The sequence below is a fragment of the Eublepharis macularius genome, chromosome 15, assembly GCF_028583425.1.
Source record: "Eublepharis macularius isolate TG4126 chromosome 15, MPM_Emac_v1.0, whole genome shotgun sequence".
In the NCBI taxonomy this organism is placed as follows: domain Eukaryota; kingdom Metazoa; phylum Chordata; class Lepidosauria; order Squamata; family Eublepharidae; genus Eublepharis; species Eublepharis macularius.
In genome coordinates this window covers 19,011,367-19,033,746 of record NC_072804.1, presented here as the reverse complement: position 1 = coordinate 19,033,746, position 22,380 = coordinate 19,011,367, and the positions used below count along the sequence as shown (strand labels likewise).

General features: G+C 41.3%; 1 protein-coding gene across 1 annotated transcript in view; it reads right to left on the bottom strand.

The window, feature by feature from the left end:
- Positions 1–22,380, bottom strand: part of TAPT1 (transmembrane anterior posterior transformation 1) — a 71,483-nt gene that overhangs the window by 44,049 nt on the left and 5,054 nt on the right. Inside the window, 2 exon segments of the mRNA XM_054999616.1 lie at positions 1,419–1,537; positions 14,508–14,638. Coding sequence (XP_054855591.1) covers positions 1,419–1,537; positions 14,508–14,638 — 250 coding nt within the window.

Below are 22,380 nucleotides of genomic sequence, written 5' to 3'. Positions count from 1 at the left end.
TATATTAAAAAACCCTCTAACGCAGTCTTTCTGTGGCAATGAGAAGTTGAATACAGACAAACCATTTGCATGAAACAATTTGATAAATAAGCAATATCTGCCTGCTTAGTGGTAAAGAAAATTTTACCATACTTCTGTTTCCTAATGATCACGGAGAAATAAAATTTACTCCACGGCAAGCTGCAGTATCAGAAATAGGCATTTATATTCATCACACACAATTTATTAGTAAATCTGGGGGTAACTGTCATCAATGGTCTTAATGTTAGCTTTAGACTAGTACCTCAAAGTACACTTGCCATTCCCATTATAAGCAAAAATGCATTCCAGTGGCAAAGAGAGCCTGCATTCTAAATTATTACAGACATTAAAGAAGCTTTCTGAAAATACTTCCCAAGCACTTTCCATTGGATAACAAAAAGAAATAGGCAGAGGGGCTGCTTGCTAGTATCTCATTCAATTGTTTTCCACCTCTCATTGTCATACAGGAATAAAATACAATGGGAAAATTCAAAAGCCATGAATGCTGGCATAACATTTTGTTCTACAAAAAAGTATGTTCCAGCGTTATCTCTATTTGCAAATGACTGTGTCTACAAGCACAAGTTGCTGGGAAAATATAAATGGTTATCCCTACAATCAATTTGTAAGCTATAACACAAACATTGGCATTCTAAACACTTGCTAGAAGACTCATTTTACCCCTTTATTTTCTGTATAAATACAGAAAATTCTAAACGTCTGTGCACTGTGTAAACTGTGAAAGTCTATGCACTGTGTAAATGGCACTGTATGCAGGTAGTATTTCAGGTAGATAATCTGTTATATATATATATATATATATATATATATATATATATATATATATATATATATATATATATTTATGCCATAATTTAATTAAACAAATCCTTATAAATACTGCCACCAACAAGTACTTGGCTCAACTTGTGGAATCAAAAGTTCTCTTACTTCTTCAATCACAGTGGAAAGAGTAAGACTCCAGTAGCATCTATAAGACTAAAAAATTAGTGGTAGGGCATGAGCTTTCGTAAGCTGCAGCTCACTTCTTCAGACAGAAGTTAACTGGCTCACGAAAGCTCATACCCTACCACTAATTTTGTTAGTCTTCTAGGTGCTACTGGGCTCTTGCTTTTTCCGCTGCTACAGACAGACGAACACAGCTACCCATCTTGATCCTTCTCCAATCACAGTTTGATTTTCATGCAATGAAGAAACACATGAGGATTCAGAAATTAAAGCCAAGTATGGGGACTCTCTTGTTTCTTCAACCCGAAACTGTTTGTACTTTTAAACAAAATCATGCCTGAAGAGCCACATGGTTAAACAGGCAAATTTAAAAGATGTTATTCTATAAAACATGTCAACTCATTTATTATGAAGTAAAGGGAACTTACCGCAAGCCATAGCAAGGTAACGTGATAAACCTGAACATTGCCAGAAAAACTCTTAACGGAAGGAGCGTGAACACGTAGAGAAAAGCATCCAGGCACAAAAAGATTCCAAATATCATCAACTAGACAGGGGGGAAAGAGTAACAAAACACATAAAAGAGAAATTAAGAATAATGCCACCTTTAAGAATTGTTCCGATAAATAAAATGACATGTTATTTATGTTTTTAAATTACCCAGCCAAAAGTTATGAACTGCAAATAAAAACACAGTAAAAAACCAAATTATCTAGCTCAACTTCAATCCGAATTCGGGGATCGGAGACTTCTTCAGTTGCTCATGTTAAAGACCTTTGGCAGGAGATAGGAGGCGTGAGACCCCTGCGGATTCTGCCAGACCTGCCAATGGACGTCAATTGGCCAGGTTCTCTTTTGGAGATCGAGGCACTAATTCATAATGGTTCAGCTCCTTCATCGGTTGGGGGCGGGGGGCAGTCAGAAAGTCATTTTTTCCAGTGAGAGGTCACTGGAAAGTGGCCCTAAGTTTTGGAGGGGACTGACATCACCTCTGTTTCTCCTTTCTGCCTGAATCAGCCTCGGGAGCTCCATTCCTGATTAGGCTGCCAGAAGGGGGATAAACCCAAGTTCAATCCAGGCAGTCTATTCTAATTCTGGTGATGCGGAAAAACAGGGTGGCACTTGCCTGTAATTTGTTCATTGAGTGATCTTCGGTGCTAGTATACGTTGGGACTATGCATGCGTGTGCCAGCCATGAAGATTTCCCGAAGATGAGGAGGCCCCCGCCCTTTGGCACGTTCCCGCCAAAATTACTGCATGACCAGGAGGGGCATCACCCCCTCAGTTCTCTCAATGCCACTACTGAAGACACCCCCCGCCCCCCAGAAACAAAGGCTCCAGAGAGTTCACAGCGGGGCTGGGGTGGATGGATGTGGTGCCTGCACAGATCACTCAATGAACAACAGTTACAGGTAAGTGCAATCCTGCTTTCATCTTCGTGGCTTCTATGCAGTCCCACATGGAAAGAGTACCAAGCTCATTTACTGAAGGATGTGGGCGTGAAGCTCTCAAAGTAAGAGACTACGGAGGAAATATCCCCCCAAATCCTAGAGGAGACCCACAGGAACAAGACTGCAAGAAGTACTTCTGACTGCCACAAGGAGGAGTGGGGATCATGCTCCATGAGTGGAAATCCTTGTACACGTGAAAATGTTAGTCTGGATCCAATCAAGCAACAGAATGCCTGTAAACGTATAATGTCCTCCTTGGGAAAAGTAGGCTTTTTTGTATCAACTAGCAACGGAGCCCATTATGAGAAGAAATACAACAGGCTCTAGCAGCGGGGTCTTAAGAGGGCTGCACCGGCACGGCCATCCCAAAGCCCCGCAGCAGCCACGGGGAGCCCCCACGTGGCCCTCCCACCATCTCTGCGGCCCCTCAGAGGTCTGCTCCAGGCAGCATAGAGGCCTGGTGCAGACCTCCCAAGGACCCACAGCAGCCTCTCCAGGCCGCACCAGCAACTCGCCTTTTATCCTGGTGCAGGCGCACCCACATTTTTATGATGTTTTATGATTTTATGATGTTGTGACCCACCCTGAGCCTGCTTGCGGGGAGGGCAGGGTATAAAACGAACAGAATGAATGAATGAATGAATGAATGAATGAATGAATGAATGAATGAATGAATGAATGACTGGGCCCTTCAGTGCACCTGCACGGGGACAAAAAGTGAGTTGTTGCCAGTACAGCTCGACTTTTATATAGTAGGAGGAGGGTGGGACACCGAAAGACTGTTGGGGTGTAAGATACAAAAGGCTGAGAACGTTTATGAGTTTATGTAGAGAGACAGTGAGATTCAACAGTCCTGTGTGGACAGAATGAGCATTCTACAACATGCCAGAGAACTTTCCAGCAACACTCAAGGAGCTGCTCAGCAGACAAGCAGATTAACGTTCTTTTCTAAAGGTATATACAATTTGAAAACCATTGTTTTATTAAGTCCTGCAGTATGTTGACCATATAGTGAGATGGATCTAGCCAGCTTTTTGCTTACTGTCACCCAGTTCTTCTCCTTACAATAATTCCTTTTCCTTTGGCTTTTGTTCATGTAGGCGCCATAACCCCTAACACAGCTGATTTGGTAGTTGAAGGGGACCCCCTCCTCTTTTTTACCAATGGAAACGCTGGTTAGATTAAACCTACCATTAATTTATCTGGCATGAAATCATGTACGGCCTCTTAAAAATTACAGTTGAGTTGAATATGATTTTGTTAAGCATCAGACATAAGTCAAATTTCTTTTAAAGATGTGCTATTTTCAAAAAATATATACCTACCTGAACTGTACAACTTATTCAGATCTCTCTCAAATTGTGAATATGACTATCAAACAAACAGCATGTATATCTTCTTTTGGTCTCATAAAGAAATGCTATATTGCCTAGCAACAGCCTGCCTCTGCTTTTGGAAAGTCGAAGGCACAGCTTAATAAATAAAGCCTATTTTGAGCATACTTTGAAAACAGGCGTGCCCAGAATCCCATCCTCCGCTTCTGAGTTTCCCTGCATGCATATGAAGGTAGTGAAACCAAAATCTATCTCTAAGCAGCTATGACTACACATGCGCTGTGCACATGTGCTGTGTTATGAAATGTTTGGATTATGTTCCTACATTGTATAAAAGCCATATTTAGTTGCAAACTATTTAGGTTCATTACAGCCACAATGAAGCACTTTTAAGTTCCACTGACTTCCATAGGAGAAGGAAGCAGATCCTTAAACTCTGAAAATGTTTAACGAAGACTGAACTGTGCCCAATATGTTTAGATACCAGTTGGTATGCATGCTTCTTTAAGAAATATGAATTTCTAAGTAGAACACTTAATTAAAACCAAGTTTCTTTTCCTGGAGATTTGAGTGAGACATGTGAAAAACTATTCAGTCACTCTTTAATAGCGAGGGAAGACACAGCTCCTATTTTAAAAGCGTCCTCTCAGCACATATCACATTGCAGCAGACAGACCATGAGTACACTTGGGAACCTATTCCAATAGTAGATTCAAAAGATTAAATTATCTAGAGTTGTGAAAGAGGTAAAACTTTGGCAGAAATGTTAGCCTAGGATGTTTAACTTAAATTTTTATTGTTGATGATAAACTAAAAGTCTAACAATATGGACAGACAGAATTTGGGCATACATCTTCAGAATCTTATTCTTGCATTGACCTCACCTGACTGCACAGAGCCCCTGTAAGGCAGAGAACAGGGTGAAGATAAACACAGCTGTCCTTAGAAAGATTGTGTTACGCTCCCTACTTTGATTTTTTTTCTAATGAGCCAGCACGACTATTTGTATTTAGCTGTTTGGAGGGGATCCTAGAACTAACAGAAGGCAATTTTCTATCACTTAATGATGACACATTTGCCAAACAGGGAGTTTAAAAAAATCATGCTTTCTAACCTCTAGGAAATACTATGTATTCGGCTGTCTAATGATTTGTCTTTAGTGCATCTTCTAAAATTATCTCTAACTTTCCAATATGATGACTACTACTTTTTCTTTTCTCTCTGACTTATCAGGTAACCCACATTACAGAGAAGGACAGGGAGATAGGCAGAGACTTGCTTTTGTGGTTTAAAGGAAAAAGCAATCTTTGATTTTTGGTCTAATGGGCTTTGGTGCAACCTGACCTCTTTTGCACTGGGCACAATCTAACCCAGTTAGTCTTCTGCATAGAACTTCCTACGTTTAATGTGAGGCGGACTGCAGACTGACCTTCTCCCATGGCCTCTACCAGCAGCACCCTTCTTCTCCCCCTCTCTCTGGTTTTTACTTTAGCTCTGAGCCACAGGAAGGCTTCTTTGGGATTTTTAGTTGGCCTTGATAAAGGTAGCATTTTACTCTCCTGGTGTAGATGGATCAAGAGGCCTTGTAAGAAGTCATAAATAGCTCTGTTCTCTTTAACCTGTGCCTTTGCGGAAAGGATGATCAAGTCGATGGGTTGCAAAGAAACTAAAGGCATTCATGACTTTTCAATGAAGCTTCAAGCCTGGGCTTGAAACAGAGAAGGTATTAGCAGTGTGAGATAAATGAGGTGGAGCTTCATAAATAAGCTACATTCTCAGAAATCCATGTTGATTCTATTTGATCTCACAGATACGACCAAGCACATCCATTCTTTAGTATGGGTTAGAATATCTGGTTGGATCAGTGCAGCACTACAATAGTTTACATCTTTATTGCTTAATGCAACAGAAAGACTTATCGCTGGAGGAGAATACTCCCACACCCTAGGTTGGTTTATGCAGAGCCACAAGGATTGTTATAATTGTTGAACATCCATATGAAGCCACTGAGTGAGATCTTCCTTCGTTTATCTAGAACTGCATATCCCTGAAATCTTCTTCTCTGGCAAAAGTTTTTTGCCCATACTGCCAGAAGATCCCCTGGGCTGCTGGCACAAGCAGCTTCCCACCTAACTTGGTGAGCTATGGCATTTTGCATACACCCTGTGACATCTTTCGGGTTGTGCTTGTGCGAGGGTGGAGTAGAATGTATGGCATGATGTTCCTAGGAGGTCCCCACAGCATTGCTGCTTCCTGGTAGGTGTCTTCCCTACATGGAGCTGTGGTGATGTCATCAGGAGTGACACTGCGACTGGTGGCTGATACGAAGGACTCTTTGGCAGTGACTTTCATTGTTAGGGGAGGTCTTTTTTCAATAATATCAGCATCTTATATACTAACGACCAAGTGGCCCTGATCTGAGAATACTTAAATCTGGAGACTGAAGCTATGAACAGACAAGACACATCTTCTTACACACCTGAAAAATGTCCTAGGTTTGCAGAAAAATCTGAAATCAAAAAAAAAAAAATACATTGGGGGGGTTTAAAAAAAACCCAAAATGATAAAAGGAGCACCTGTAGCTTTAACCAGATGCTCTCCGCAGCTGTTGCTAAGCAACCGTTAGCCAGTATTCTAGCCTTGGTTTCTGACAGGAAAAGGCAGGAGGGAGGAAGCAGGGCCCTTTCCAGGGCTGCTCTGACCTTTGAGGGCGGATTCACTGGGGTCAGGCCCAGCAGCAACCACTGGGTGACTTGATGCCATATGACTTGCAAGACTCACAAGGGACCAGCTGCTTGCTACCGCTCAACAGACTCCCCCCACCCCCGCCAAGCCAGTGTGGTGTAGTGGTTAGAGTTCCAGAATAGGATCTGGGAGACCCATGTTGGAATCATCGCTCTTCTGGGGAAGCTCACTGGGAGCCTTTGATCCAGTCACACCCTCTCAGCCTAACCTACCTCTCAGGGTTGTTGTGAGGATAATACGGAGGCAAGGAGAATGATGCAAGCTGCTTTGGGTGCCCATTGTGGAGAGAGGCAGTATATAAATGAAGTAAACTAATTCATATAGATGAAAATGGGAGGAAGATAAATGGTAAGTTATTTAGTCAATTTGAAGGAGAGAAGAATGAAGGGAAAAGTGAGATGAAAGAGGAAATGGTGTGGGGAAGGGGATACAGAGAAAACTGAAGTACCCCTGCAAGTCCTTGCAGGTTCCCCACCATTCAACTGGGCCCGGTTCAGCCAGCACCACACAACTGGGCCATAGGGGAGAGGCTGCCTGGGGGGCTACGAGGAAAGGTGAAGATTGGGGGGCAAACAACGGTGGGTAGGAAGGAGAGATGGAAGCAGGCAAAGGAGAAAAGCTATAGGGGGCAGGGAAGGGAAGGAGGACATTGTGAGGGGAAGGAAAATGAGATGCCCCAGCAAGTCCTTGCAGGTCCCCCAACTGTCTTTTCTATTTCATTGCTGGGAGAGCACAGACCCCGCTAGTTATGCCAATACAAGTTCAAACTCAGCAACAGCCATCTCTGCCTGCAGCGCAGGCTAATCTGTACACTCTTTAATTAGTTGATAGCCTTACAAATCCAGAATAGCTTGCAGCATTATGACTTTCTGTTTGCCTTAAGAAAACAGATGAAAGCTATATATCCTATCTTTTCCAAATATATGCTGAACTTTTGGTCTAACAAAGACCTCCCTTTGATAAATGGTCAAGCACCGATAACACTTCTGAAAGGAACCTGGCTTCCTATCAGATATACTAAATGTTTTTCTAAATTTTCAATTAAGAAATAGAAATAAAACATTATTTCAAGCTTGCAAATTCTGGGAAGTATTTTTTTCACTCTAGAGACATCTGTACAGCAGCAATCATATTTATAGCTAATTTCTTAACGTTATTCTTCCAATGATAGTCGTATTTCTTGAACTGTCAAGGAATCAATACAAAAAAAGAGCACATACCGTGCTTCTTCTGGGAGACTGTACCTATCCTTCTGCTATAACAGTCCAGGTTTAACTGACAAACGTCTGCTAAACTGTTACCACCCTTGTTTAAAGAGTATTTTATCTTCCTTGTCTATTAGGTTTCCTCCAAGTTATTTTCAAGCCCTTAAAAAAAACTATTGATATGAAAAGAAAAAAAATAAACTGCTATGATCGTGAATAAGATGTTCTTTTCGCTGGCACCCAACGGATGTTGTCCTTTGTGCACTTACTTGTGAGTAAGTTCCATGAAATACAGAAGGACTTACTTGCAAGTAAATGTGCATAGGAATGGGCAGCAAAAATTATTTATTATGAGCACACACTGAACAGTCCATCCCTGTGAAAGAGCAGATGCTTATGGAGGCTGGCACCAAAATATTTTTGGAAGACACATTGCATTTCCCAAACATCTAGATTTTCATGATGTTTGCATATGTTTAACAAATCCATGACAGGTTGTTTGCATTTTGTCACTGGTTAAGCAAACAAAGTTCATGAACCTGAAGTCCTAGCCAATACAAATCACCCTTAAATATAAGCAGTCGTCTCTTGCAGAGCAAAGGTTAACATCTGCCTAGACAAATCTCAGCAGTTGGCAAGGGTAAAATCCAAAGCCCTCTGGATTCATCCCTGCAGTTTCAACTACAATATTAGAAAACAGCAAAAGAATAAAATGAAGCCAGATGCAGCCAGCTTGCTCATAAACTGTTTAGTATAAGACCTGGATATAAATTTAAAGTACAACCAGGAAAACCTCACCTGAAATACTGCCACATTGGCTTCCATTGTATTTATACAACAAACCCATTCCAACAAAGTAGAGTGAGTATGTATGAATGTGTGACTGTGTGTGTGTGTGCGCGTGTGTGCGTGCATACACCCCACCCCTTCCAAACAATTAGCTGAATAATACTTGACTAGTATAAATCGGCTATACCAAATACAGCCAGATCAACCCAGAGAGATGCAGCAATACAGAAGAGCATAATGCCGGAGAAGCACCAATATATTTGGGTTTCTCTGGGAATGGCCACACCAGCCATTTTAAAGTTGGCTGGCTTCTCTTAATCGGTTCTCTTCTTTCCTGGGCTTTTTCCCCCCAAAGGAGAGGGGAGTGAGGGAGAAGGCAGGGAGAGTGAGTGAGTGAGTGACCAATAGGTGGAGGAGCTCTACTGTCTGTCCAAGTTAAGATTTTTTGATGGGAAACGGCCTATTCAAATACCGCAAATAAAAGCAGGCCAGGCTCAAGGCAGTCTTCATTCCGATTGAGATTTCTGGAGACTGTGCTGTGAGTGCTCTTTGCCTCTGGCAGCTCTGGGAATCTGCCTCTTGGATTGACTTTGAGTTACTGCTGCTGCCTGTGGAACAGGACCCGAGGAACTGGTGCCTGTCTAGAGGACACCTGAGGATCTTCTACCTGGTTTGAGTCTAGAGATGCATTGTTTGTGTACTAGTCTGGGTTTCAAAAAAAGAGATGCTCGATTCTCAAAGAGCAATCAAGCTTCTTGCTAGTGCAGTTAGGTTATCATAACCTAAATAAGGCTTTTAAATAAGAGAACATTTTCCCATCTACAGGTTAGACCCACAATAATCAGCAAGCTTTTAGAGTAGGTAGTCAGAATGTTTTTTTCGGGGGGGGGGGGGGGCCTTCTATATTTGGCTAGGTATGAAACCATAAAAATGGGGGGGGGGAGTGGAAAAATCTCGTGGGTTAATACTAGGTTAGTGAGTATAGCACAGGTCAGCGACACCAAAAGTACCAGTAAGTACTGGCAGTAGTGGGGACAGAATGAGTGGCAGGAGTCCAGTGGAGCCCTGGGGAAAGGTGAAGGCGAAGAATAGCAGCCTTCTACCAACGCAACCTCTGGTTAGGGTGATGGCAGCAAGAGGCCTCGTAATGCCCTCATTGCTGAGGCAGCTGCAGGAGCCGCCCCTTAAGGCAGGAGCTGGCACTGAGCAGGGGCCTGCTGCTGAGGCTCCCCCTCCTCCAGCTGTTGTGATGCAGCAGTGGGAGAAGAAGCAGCATTAGGTATCCTTTGCGGTGAACTTGGGGGACATGAGACTTCTTTTGAGCGGGGATCGAGAGGATGCCCTGGAAGAACTGGAGGTGATGTTTGCCTCTGGTGAGCCTTCCCCACTTTCCACAGAGGCGTGCAACAAGTCTTTGAGGGAGAGGCAGGAAAATGCAGGCAGTAGAAGAGACAGAGGAAGCGCTGCCTGGGTGCTGCCATAGCACAGGAGGCAGGGCAGCATGGGCCCCCTACACCTCTGCCATCTGGGAGTCTTCCAGAAGACGGAGGGCCCCTGCTATGCACAGGGCCAGCTGTGTCGGGCTCAGATTAATTGACGGAAAGACCTGGCTCATCTCTCAACTACCAGACTCAGGAACCACTTGAAGAAGTACCACTAGGCAGAGCTTCTTCAGGGGGAGACTGAGGCTGGTGCTGCAAGGCCACCAGCAAGCTAGGAGAAAGACAGCCTCACCACCACGTCTGGCACTTCCCCACCCAGGTCTCTGGTAGGGAAGGGATGCCAAGCAGCTCTGGCTGAAATGCTCGGTTGGGGTGGCACTAGTGTGCCAAGAGGGGGGAGGGGGAAACCAGAGGGTCACTTGGTGAGATGTTCACTCTAAGTGGACGTCGCTTTTCCACGGTTAAGGATGCCGGGCAGCTGAGATGTTCCTGTGCACTAGCAAGACAAGCAGCTGTGGATCCCACTCCCTAAAGCACGATTCACAATTATCCTCAAGAGCAAGCCAAATGTATCATTCCCACAATACAAATGGGGATAGAGGGACAATGGCTTGCCTGTGGACACACTGGGATTTGAACCAGGGATCTCCACCTCATTGATAGCTACTGATCATCCCACCAGTTCTTACATCAACGTAAGTTCTTTCATTTAAAGATAGAGCCCCCCCACAAGCCTATTTTTGCTCATACCTCCATGTTCCTTGAATGTTTATTTTCTTCTAGCTTAACTGCTATTTATACAGTAGCTCTTCGTATATTCTGGCAGACAGGTTTATCTCCTGGTGTGCTGGGTGATGGGAGAAGAGCATCTAGCTTAAACAAAGTTGAATACACTTTGTTTGAATATACATAGGTAGCACAGTACTTTGTAGGCTTATACTGCCCATCTAAATGGAGAAAAAATGTATAGAACTTTTTAAAATCTTCTCCTAAGAGGAGCACAAATAAAGGAGTCTCTTTTTTCTGAATCTCAATCAATTAATCTTTTATTAAAACAGTCCTAGACTAGCATAAATATTCCTGAATTTTAAAAATCTCTCCTTGAAATTTGTGGTAAAAGGTTGCATCTTCTTTTTCTAGGTGACAAAGCCTGTCAAGATATTTGTGCAATACCTAGTGAATGATTTCCCAGTTTCATACTAGTAGTCATCAAAAAAGGAACAATGTATTTACATGCACTAAATGAATCAGCCAATTCAGGTTCATTCGTGTACTACTAGCATTTGTAAAAAGGTTAATTTTTCAGTACAAGATAGAATAGCTTTCCATGTTCACAAAGTTTATCTCGATACAAAATCAGCTCCAGAAAGTCAACAGTAATAATAAGAATAAAAGGAATAAGAAAATAAAGGTAAGATAAAAATAAGGAAGGCGCATGCAGTGTGACGAGCACAGAACAGTGAGCACAAATTGTAGAGAGATGGAGAGAGGATGCCTTCCTCCAAGAAGGGGGGGGGGGATAAAATTATTGAGATTCAGTCAGACTGAATAGCTACTGTACGTTGACATTAATCAGCTACTATTAGGGGTGTGCACCAGGAAAAGATCTGAGTTTTCTGCTTCAGGTTTACCCGAAGCAGGAAAACGATCCAGAATAACCCGAATCCCAAAGTGGCAGGCCGCTTCGGGATTCGAGTATTTAAACCACTTCAGTATGCTCCGTAAAGATTCAGAGCACACCGAAGATCAAAGCAGCATTTTTCTCGTCATTTGCAAATGGCAAGAAAAGTGCTGCTTTCCAAGGTTCCTGCCGTCTTTTTCACCTGATGGAAGGGGGAAGGAGGAGGGAATCCCCTCCTCCCCCATCCCATCGGGTGAAAAAGCTAGCGGGAAGCTCTGAAAGCTCAAAGCAGTGCTTTTCTTGCAAGCACTGTTTTGAGCTTCCCCTGGCGGCTTTTTCACCTGACGAGAGGGCCTGATTCGGGTTAAAAAGCTGAATCGGAAACCAGAAGCGCACACCCCTAGGTACTATACATTGCTATATAGTATAGCAGCTATTTAATAGCCACTACACATTGCTATTTAATATCTTGCATCTAAAATTACCTTAGGAAGAAACAAAAAAGAATAAGAACTAAGCAAGTCGTACAAGCAAGTGATGTGTTTAACTCTTTTAAGAATTTTAGGTTGACACTAACAATGCTTATTAGGTCTTCAGTTATTTTAAAGAATCTTTATCCTTTACTTGCTTACAACAAGAGAGTTGGGCTGCAGCAGTGTTCAGTTGCTGCTTCATTGCAACAATAATAATATAAAATACACATGCTCCTTTGCACATGTAATGTTTTAGTTGGCCTGGGATGAGCACTTCATCTGTTTGCAACATATTACCTTCTGTCCAATCACAAAGAAAATATGTAATTTTAAAAGAAAAGTTGACACTCCAGGTCTTAACGATGTCCACATTTACCCATTCTCATATTATCCCTACTCTTTCATTCAAGGTTGGGCCCTTCCCCCCCCCCCCAGATTTTTTCTTTTGTGTGTGTTATTCAGATTGCAAAAGGAGAAAACAAAATCTTTCCTTCTTAGTTTTGGGAAGCAAGTCTTTCTCTAAAGTTTTTTCTCTCTCCCCATCGATGGAATCAGATAATGAATTTAACATTCCAACTGCCATATGAAGGCAACATAAAAGAGGTCTGGGAAACAAACATATCAAAGATACTCCTATTATGAAAGAGCCCTGGGTCCCGTAAAAGGCAGTTTTTCTACCAAAATAGTAAACGTAGTGCTTCACAAACAAAAATATTCATGGCTGTAATCCAACAGATATGCATAATTATGTGAATTATATATAATATTGAGTCTTTACTTTGTGCTACCCCCTTCCCATGAACCATTTTAGCTCTTAAATCTATTTCATTCCTTTATTCACTGGAGCGACTCGTCAAGATGGAAGGGCTGCCTGAGCTTTCTGCAGATTCCCCACTAGGGCTGCTGCCCTTGGTTCATCTGGAGCAACTCTGGGGCAGTGGGGGAACCACCGCAGAAAAGAGGAGGAAGAGGAACATTTTGTTCTACTAAAAGTTCTTAAGATCCAGCCAGGTGTTTTTACATATATAGCTTCAAGAGTGTACTTAAAAACACAGGATTGGATCCAATCACCTTTTCAACTATTGAAAAAGTAATGAGGGGCCACCCTTTGCAAACCCAAAAAATACTATGTTGGGAATCATGGAACCTGCGTGGACAAAAGTCCTGCAGGTTGATGGATAGGGTAAGGAGGCAAACTGGGCAGGACTGAGTGAAAAAGCTAGCTGGACCTAACCTGTAACAGCTGATGTGACAGACACGTGTCATAAAGTTACACTAAACAGGAGGCAACACTGACTGTGGCATTAAGAGAAAGTTCAGTATAACAACAAGGGTCTGACTTGTACCCCACATGTGAAACTGCCCAAATCAAATGTTCTCAAACACTAGAGACATTAATCTTAACTTTTGTTCAGCTTTGCCCAAGTGATACCTTCAGAAAGTTTCAGATGGGTAACTGAGCTGGTCTGCAGTACAACAGCAAGATTCAAGTCCAGAGACACCTTAAAAACCAATAAGATTTTCAGAGTATAAACTTTCAAGAGCCAAAGCTCTGACAAAGGGAGCTTTGACTCTCAAAAGCTTATACCCTGAAAATCTGGACTCAAATCTTGCTGAACTTCATAAACTCCTATCACTTTTCTCTCCTTTTCTAAAAAAAAGATCAGGAAGCAGATCTAGGTTAAGCAGTTCTTGCAAATTACTTAAATTTATTCCACAGAACTAAGTTTAGATACAAACACCTGCAGAGGACAGTTTTAAAGGAATTCCAATAATTTCTGTGTGCAGTCCTAAAAACATGATCCAGTCATTAACAGCAACACTCAGCATTTGTGTATCACTATAAGTGTATAAAGTGCTGTAACAAAATCATCTATGCGAAGCATCTGCAACCACCCAAGGAACGTCCCAATTCATAGCCTGCTTCTTAGCCATCATGCCACGCTATGACACTATGGCTGGCATCCATTTACTGTCGTCTCTGCACATTTTCCACTGCAAGAGCCAAGCCACTTTTAAGTCAGACCACTGCTTACCTCTTTGGCAGTAGAACTGCTACAGAAAAAGCAACAAATAACCCAGCTGCACACGATATTTACCCTGATATAGCACCACTTCATTGGAACAGCATATTCAGTAACATTATAAAATAAGTAACGACTATAAAGTATTATTTGCCATCTCAAAACTGAAGCAAACCAGTAAGATGCAAGATAACAGTTCTTCCATTTGCCTTTTACAAACTCTTATAATCTGTTTGCTTCTTGTATTCAGCTTATATAATCTGTATACATGTATTCATTAATTTTAAAAGCAGCAGAACAGCAGTCAGTGAAATCCATCCACTACTCTTTTGGTAAAAATGTGTTTATTCTAAAATGCTTGTTTTGCAGTTGTGACTTTTGTATAAAATCAGAGCCTGGATATATATTAAGCCAAAAAGAGCGCTAGGTTTACCTTTTCCAATTCTCTAGGTATTCGCATACACGTGTATACTCTCTCCCGCCGTTCAGTGTATTTGGCTTCATTATGTTCAAGGAAGTAACCCCTAGTTAGCTCGGCATTGATAAACCGCAGCAGTGAAAGATCTGCAAGAGAAGAACACAAAAAGGCAAAACTGATTTGAAAAAATTCCAGATTTTCTAAGGATGTTTTCCAAATATTAAAAATATTTCTCATCCCAAGATCACACAGTTATTATGAACAAATTCCCAAGTAATTTTAATTTTATTTAAGCTTTCCCAGAAATGAACACAATTTATGAGCTCCAATATGTACATATCCAAGAAGAATGGTTTCCTCGTTCCTTCTACTGACAACAGCTGCTGCAGCATCGTGGTTAAGTGGCTGGGCTGCGAATCAGCACTCTGCTGATTCAAATCCCAGTACTGCCATGAGTCCAGCCGGTGCCCTTAGGAAAGCCACTCTTCTCAGCATCTGCTCCCCAGCTGTATTGTGGGGGTGATGGTAACACTGACTTTGTTCACCACTCTGAGTGGGCACTAATCTGTCTAGAACAGTGGTATATAAGCATAGGATTATCATCATCATCACTCCCAACTCTCCTTAACATGCACAGGGAAGAAAATGAGGAAATCAATATGCTCCCCAAACCTTTACACATACAATGGAACTGTATGAATGTTGTCCTAGATATCTATATCTCGTGACTTATTCAATATTAATATTTGCTATTCTCCATTCTTTGACTGTAGGTAGGGATAGAACCCGTAGCCTAGCCTTCCACACTTCATCTTAACTTCAGTACCATCATATATTCTATCAGTAGCCATAACAAATGTCTACTAATCACAGTTTCATTCCGTTTCAGCCTGGTTCTAAAAATACTATCAAAAGCTGAGTGTGCATATTATTACTTACAGAAGAAGTATGCTTTCCTATCAGGTGAGATAAAATTAAACAATGATCAACCATAGAGCATTCCTGATGAAAACCACCTTGTTCCAGCCTCAACATTTCTGATTTTTATTTATTTGCATTATTTATAGTCCACTTTTCTCACTGATACTCAAGGCAGATTACATAGCATGAGTTAGTACTACCAATTTCAAGGGAATTTCAATAAAGGGTATATAAATGCAAATTTCCAAGATTTAAACCAACAGAAACCCAATACAGAGCTTAAGAAATGCTGAAACAGAGCATAAGTAGTTCTAAGACTGACATATTAAACAGCAGAGTGACCCAGTATGATCAAAGTCCGCAACAGACAGTACAGAGCAGTAAAGTCTATGGTCCCTACCTCTTTACTGATGCATCTCACTGAGACCACTTCCTTACAGTACAGCCATCCTTTTCATTCAGATACTAAGGCTGTTCTGTAAGGAAGTGGTCTCAGTGAGATGCATCAGTAAAAGGATAGGGACTACAGACTTTACTATTATGTACTGTCTGTTATTGTAAATATGCAACTACTGGATAGTTTCTATGTTGTTTAATATGTCAGTCTTAGAATTGCTTATGCTCTGTTTTAGTATTTCTTCTACTCTATATTAGATACTTGCTAGTATTAAAGTTTTGAAAATTTGCATTTATACCCAATTACATTGTTTACTGAAATGTCTTTGAGACTGTATTGACTCAAATGTGTAATCCGCCTCAAGTCTCAGTGAGAAAGGCGGACTATAAATTATGTAAATACAAATAAATACATAAAAAATGAGGAGACCATCACTAATAATTTAAAACAACCTTCAGAGGACTCATATAACTGAACTAGCTGAAGTATGTATGCAACCTGAGAGGTGAGAACTGACATACCAGGAGATTTTGCTCATTATCTTCCATGAATCTTGAAGAGATCCAGCTGCCCTAATGCACTAAATAGCTCATGAAAACACAGCTCAAAGGTCCTCGAGGATCAACAGACTAGAGCCCCAGAGCAACGTGGAGCTTTGGAGCCAAGGAAGACTGGTGAAGTTTTCAAGTATACATGATTGACAGAGAGTAATATAGAAGCCTCTGCATGCTATGTTGTTATTTTTACAGCACCCAAAGAAATCAGTGGCCGACTGAATTAAAACTGAAACCCCTCAAGAAAGAGTATCTATTTACATAAACTGCTCTCTTAATGCATAACAGGGCACATAAATTAAGAACAACCAGCAGTCAGCTTTATACACTACAGATACATTTAAGAGCTTCTTCATTTGCAAGCGTAAGTAGATTGAACTATGAAGTAATGCAAGCCACGGCAAGACTGCCAAGTCGCAACTCTACAAGCTCAAGTTTGCACTAAGTGGCATTAAGTCCATAACTGGCAACAGTACTGAGACTAAAATGACCTAAGCTAAAATTACTGGACTTTACAAAGTGTTCTATGATTAATGGGATGTGTCATAAGAAAGTTCAGCTTCAACTGTTCCAAAAAGGTACACAAGAAAGATGGCAGCCCTCCGTGGAATGTGTAGTCTCATCCAATATAGCATTTCCTAAAAACCTCCACAATTTTTTCCAATACAGAACGCACCCCTGCATGATTCTTCATTAAACTGAGGACTTTTTTATCTGAGGAATCCAAACAATCAAAAATGCATGCCATTTTTCAACAGGACCTGGCACCAACGCTCAACACATCTTGTTCCCTGAGATAATGGGGTCCTAAACCAAGGGACCTGACTTCGACAAAGAGCTGGGGAGTCCATAGTTCCACCATGGCTACAAAAATTAGTCCATCAGGGCTTCAGTAAAGGTAAGAGCCCCGTGGCGCAGAGTGGTAAGCTGCAGTACTGCAGCCCAAGTTCTGCTCATGACCTGAGTTCGATCCTGGTGGAAGCCGGGTTCAGATAGCCAGCTCAAGGTTGACTCAGCCTTCCATCTTTCCGAGGTCAGTAAAAAGAGTACCCAGGTTCCTGGGGGGGAAGTGTAGACGATTGGGGAAGGCAATGGCAAACCACCCCATAAAAAGTATGCCAAGAAAACGTCATGATGCGACGTCCCCCCATGGGTCAGTAATGACTCGGTGCTTGCACAGGGGACTACCTTAACCTTTTAGAGGGGCTTCAGTACAGCTTCACAGGGTCAGGCCCTGCCAAGGCAGGCAACAAATCCTTGCTGGGTATAAATATTTCCAATACAAGCCCTCCCTAAATACACAACCCACATTTTAAGCTCAACAGCCTTTTGCATAAACCCAGTATATCACCTTTCTACTATGGCTGCTCCTCCTACACACCCTTTCACCCCTTGCCTGTGTATGCTTCCCACTCTCTCCAAAACTTGCCTTTCGATGGCTCCCTTGGCCAACAAACTCCATTTAACATAATCTACTGTTCCAGATGAACGCTAGTGATTGAGCTCAGAAAACCTGAGCCCTACCTATGTGTTCATTCTCATTCTCTCTCATACACACAAACACACACACACACAAACCCCTTATTTTGCAAGCCATGCCCACCTCTCACCAACGACTTGGGTCTTGATCCTACAACCAGTCACATCTGAAACTACAGGCAGGAGCCAATGTTGACCTAGATCATGGTGCTTTAAGAAAAGTTAGCATTTTAAAATCTGTACTGTTAGGCTACAACTTGCAAAGTTTTCTTCCCCAGAATCATATGGGGAAAGGGACAAATATGTATGCCACCCTGAGCTCCCTGGAGTAAGGGTGGGGCAGAAATGTGCTAGACAGATTAAGATGAACTCTGAACCCCTCCTTCCCAAGTCAGTAGACAAAAAAATTGCGCCAGAGTACACTCTTACGTTTACTAAAAACGGAAGCCATGATCTAATAATCTGCTCTTTGGGTAGAAAAAATGGAAAAGCTTTCAAGCTGTCAAGCTCACATCTAACGAGCCCATCTTCAGCTTCTCCAAAGCAAAGTCTGTGTCGAGAGCCTCAGCTGAAACAGTGTACTGACAGCTGACATTTTAATACATTCCAGAATGTCTATTACTGTTAAATTTCTCTTTTAGTAGGAAAAAGTCACAGGATTGCAGAGTCAGAAAACAGGGACCCAGCTGTGTTATATACTGACAAATAAGATTACTGCTGTAATAAAGTAACCTCTTGATCAGGATTTCTCAGCTGGAGGCTTTTAAGAGACCTTTACCATACTTCTAGCTAAAAAGCACCTAAATATTAAATACTGAATCCATTCAATCACATACCCCTGTGGCAGTGAGTGGAGAAGACTGGCAGAACGAAGCCGTATCCTAGGCTGAAGGCTTCATTTACCAATGTGTTGTGCTGAACATCTCAAGGTCTTCCGTAGTTGCTTGGATCATTTCTAAAACAGCTCCCCCACCCTCCACTGCTCTCTCTTTGTCGTGGAATAACGAACCGCCCCAGATTCATGAAAATGTGTGAGATGAGTTTATGAGGAATCCTACCTAAAAGCCAAAGAAATATCCTGATTAAAGTGATACCCTTATTCAGAGCAGCAGAACTCCGTCAGAGAGAATTTTCCTCCCCTTTTTAAATGGAGGCTTGCTCATCTCCTACATCCAGTGGAGTTCTCCAGAGGCTTGGATTGGCTGCCAATCATTTGGAATTCCATGAGGCCAAAATCAGAAGGTCTGGTTCAGAGCCCTGGAGGAGAGGGACTCTGGGGGGGATGAATGCCACACCCTCTTACCCAGAGGACAGACTATGAGCCAAGCTACAAGTGACGCCTGACACAGGCTGGACACTTGTCAGCTTCCCTCAAGTTTTGATGGGAAATGTAGGCATCCTGGTCTTGCAGCTGTAATGGAGAGCCAAGCTGTAAAACCAGGATGCCTACATTTCCCATCAAAACTTGAGTTAAGCTGACAAGTGTTCAACCTGTGTAAGGCGTCACTTGTAGCTTGGCTCTATGTCAGCAGCTGTAAAACAGGGTCGCACTTACTTGTTCATTGAGTGTGACAAGTCTGTTCCTTTGATCTTTTCTTTTCTCGCCCAGAAAGTCAATAAGGGGTTTCCAATTTACTATAAGACAATGTTTTATGTCTGATCAGAGTTGTAAGTTTAGCCATCTCCACTAACTCCATCATTTTCACAATCCAGTCATCCATTGAAGGCAATACTGTACTTTTCCATTTTTGCACATGATGATTTGTGGATCTGACTTCTAAGAAGATAAATTTGGGAAAACTAAATAGAAGGGGGGCAGTATTGAAAATGTAAATTCTGGAGGTATCAAAACTAATGTTTGTAAAGATATGATAGGTATTGTAGAGAAAAACAAAAATATGTATTATTTTTCTTTGTTCTTTTTCTTAAACTTTTGTTCTTTTTCTCTCACTTTTTTATTTTTCTTTTCTTTCTCTTTTCCCTTTTTATTGTGTTTTTAAACTTATCAATAAAATAAAAAGTATCCCCCCAAAAAACCCCAGTCTGTTTCTTTAATCCTGAACTTATTGGGGGAAACTGAAACAATTTTTGGAAAAAAAGTGGGATGTAAAAGGAGAACTGTGGCAGTTTGAAAATTTTTAAAGAACGATGTTGCAATGAGAAGAGAGAAGGGATCTTACCATTTACGGGGAATGTAATTATAATCTAAGCTAATATAATATTTAAGGGGATTTTACATTGAGTATATGGGATAACGAGAAGGGGTAAATAGATATCTCAATGAGGTACACTATATATGATATATAACATAAAATAACGGGTTAGTGGATCAGATTCTATATTATAACATAATATGTGGTTGTGCTATGTGGTGTTGTGTGCTGTGCTACATTGGTGGCATAGCATACAACATATATATAAAATATATTATTATAATATATACTATATTGATAGTGTATTTGATGGAATATATGCTTAAAAGAAAAGAAATAGAATAAGAGCCAAAACACACGTTAAGAAAAACCTAGGTTCAGCACGTGTTCTCTTACCTCAAGGTTTGCCGGGATCTGTAGGAGTCCTGGAAGCTTAAAGTAGGCGTCCTGGAAGCTTAAAGATCTGTAGAGGTCCTGGAAGCTTAAAGTCCTGGAAGCTTAAAGGATCTGTAAGCGTCCTGGAAGCTTAAAGGCGTCCTGGAAGCTTAAAGCTTAAAATACAGGCGCCTGTATTTCCCTTTCCCTTTTTGCTGCTCTGTAAATGCTAAACTTTAAGCTTCCAGGACGCCTACAGATCCCAGCAAACCTTGAGGTAAGAGAACACGTGCTGAACCTAGGTTTTTCTTAACGTGTGTTTTGGCTCTAAGTTTAAAGTAAGAGATAGGGCGATACCTGCTATATATTATATTATGTTGGTATGTTATATTGATATGAGATATACTATATTGATAGTAGGTTTGATAGAGGCTATGTAAAAGAATAAGAATGTGCTATATATCATATTATATTGGTATGCTATATTGATATGAGATATACTATATTGATAGTAGGTTTGATAGAGGTTATATAAAAAATAAGAATGTGCTTAGAATAAGAGATACTATGATTTAAAGTTGGTAGGAAAATATAAATGAAATAGATTTAAGTAATAAGAAGGGTTAAGGGTTGGAAAGCTGTTGGAAGTCAATAGGGAGGGGGGAGGAAAAGGGTGGGGGACAGAGTAAGAGGAAAAAATGGGATTATATGTGTTAAATTTGGAAAATTTTCTTTTGTTTTTCCACTCACTAATAAAAATTTTATTAAAAAAAAATCCTCAACTTGACCGCCCGAGTCAATGCCAGCACTTAGTGTTTGTGTTAAGTAGTGGCTGTTATTGTGACTTCAAACAGACTCTGAATTCTTCAGTCCAGATAGACAACACTCTACGGGAGGAAGAGGCTTGCTGACAAATCCTTTAAACTTGTATGTCTATCTGTATTGATGATTTATGACTTGCTTTGCTGACTGCTAAGTTATTTTGAAGTTATTTAAGTTACTTTAAAGCTGGCACTACTGGTTGCAACTGTTTGCATCTTAAAAAACAGTCCTATTCCCAACTGAGTAGGAACAGAATAATTCCACCGTAAAGGCCAAAGATACCCAGCGGAGGGAATCTACACTAGTACAACACTCCTAACTATGCGGCCTCTACTACCAAATCATTACTAGAAGCGGGGAGGGGGGGGAGAGACTAAGCAGCTGTTAACTGGAATTCTAGGCTTGCTCAGGAAGCAACCTATGAATTGTGACTGCCAAAAAAAAAAGAGTTAACTCAAAACACTCCACAAAAGTCAACTACAAATCACCACTAGAAGAACAGAAACCGCATTCAGGGAACAGCATTCACATGTGCCAAGATACAGGGGAACAGCCATATCACTCTGCTCCTGCGTGCAGAGAACAAAGCACACACAAGAGCAGAAACGCTTAGCACAAAGGGAGAGCTTTGTACAAAAAAGTAAAACAACAAACATTGACAAGCAAACCAAGAACCTAAACCTGGAATCTCTACTCCAAACCTGCAACCGGGCTTCCATACTGACTTTTTTGAAAATTGTTTGGCAACTACAACAAATGCAAAACTCAGTAGCTACGGAAGCTCAGTAGCTACGAAGTTGGTTTGTATTAATGCTAGGTTTTCAATCTTGGGATCTTTTTCTTTGACTTTTAGCTTCTTAGAATCATAGAGTTGGAAGGGGCCATACAGACCATCTAGTCCAACCCCCCCCCCCCCCCGCCCAGAGCCGGATCAGCCTAAAGCATCTCTGACAAATATTCATCCAGCCTCTTCTTGAAAACTAGAGGAGTTAGCCATGTTAGTCTGTAGTAGCAAAATCAAAAAGAGTCCAGTAGCACCTTTAAGACTAACCAGCTTTATTGTAGCATAAGCTTTCGAGAAGCACAGTTCTCTTCATCAGACATCTGTGATTCTCGAAAGCTTATGCTACAATAAAGTTGATTAGTCTTAAAGGTGCTACTGGACTCTTTTTGATTTTGCTTCTTGA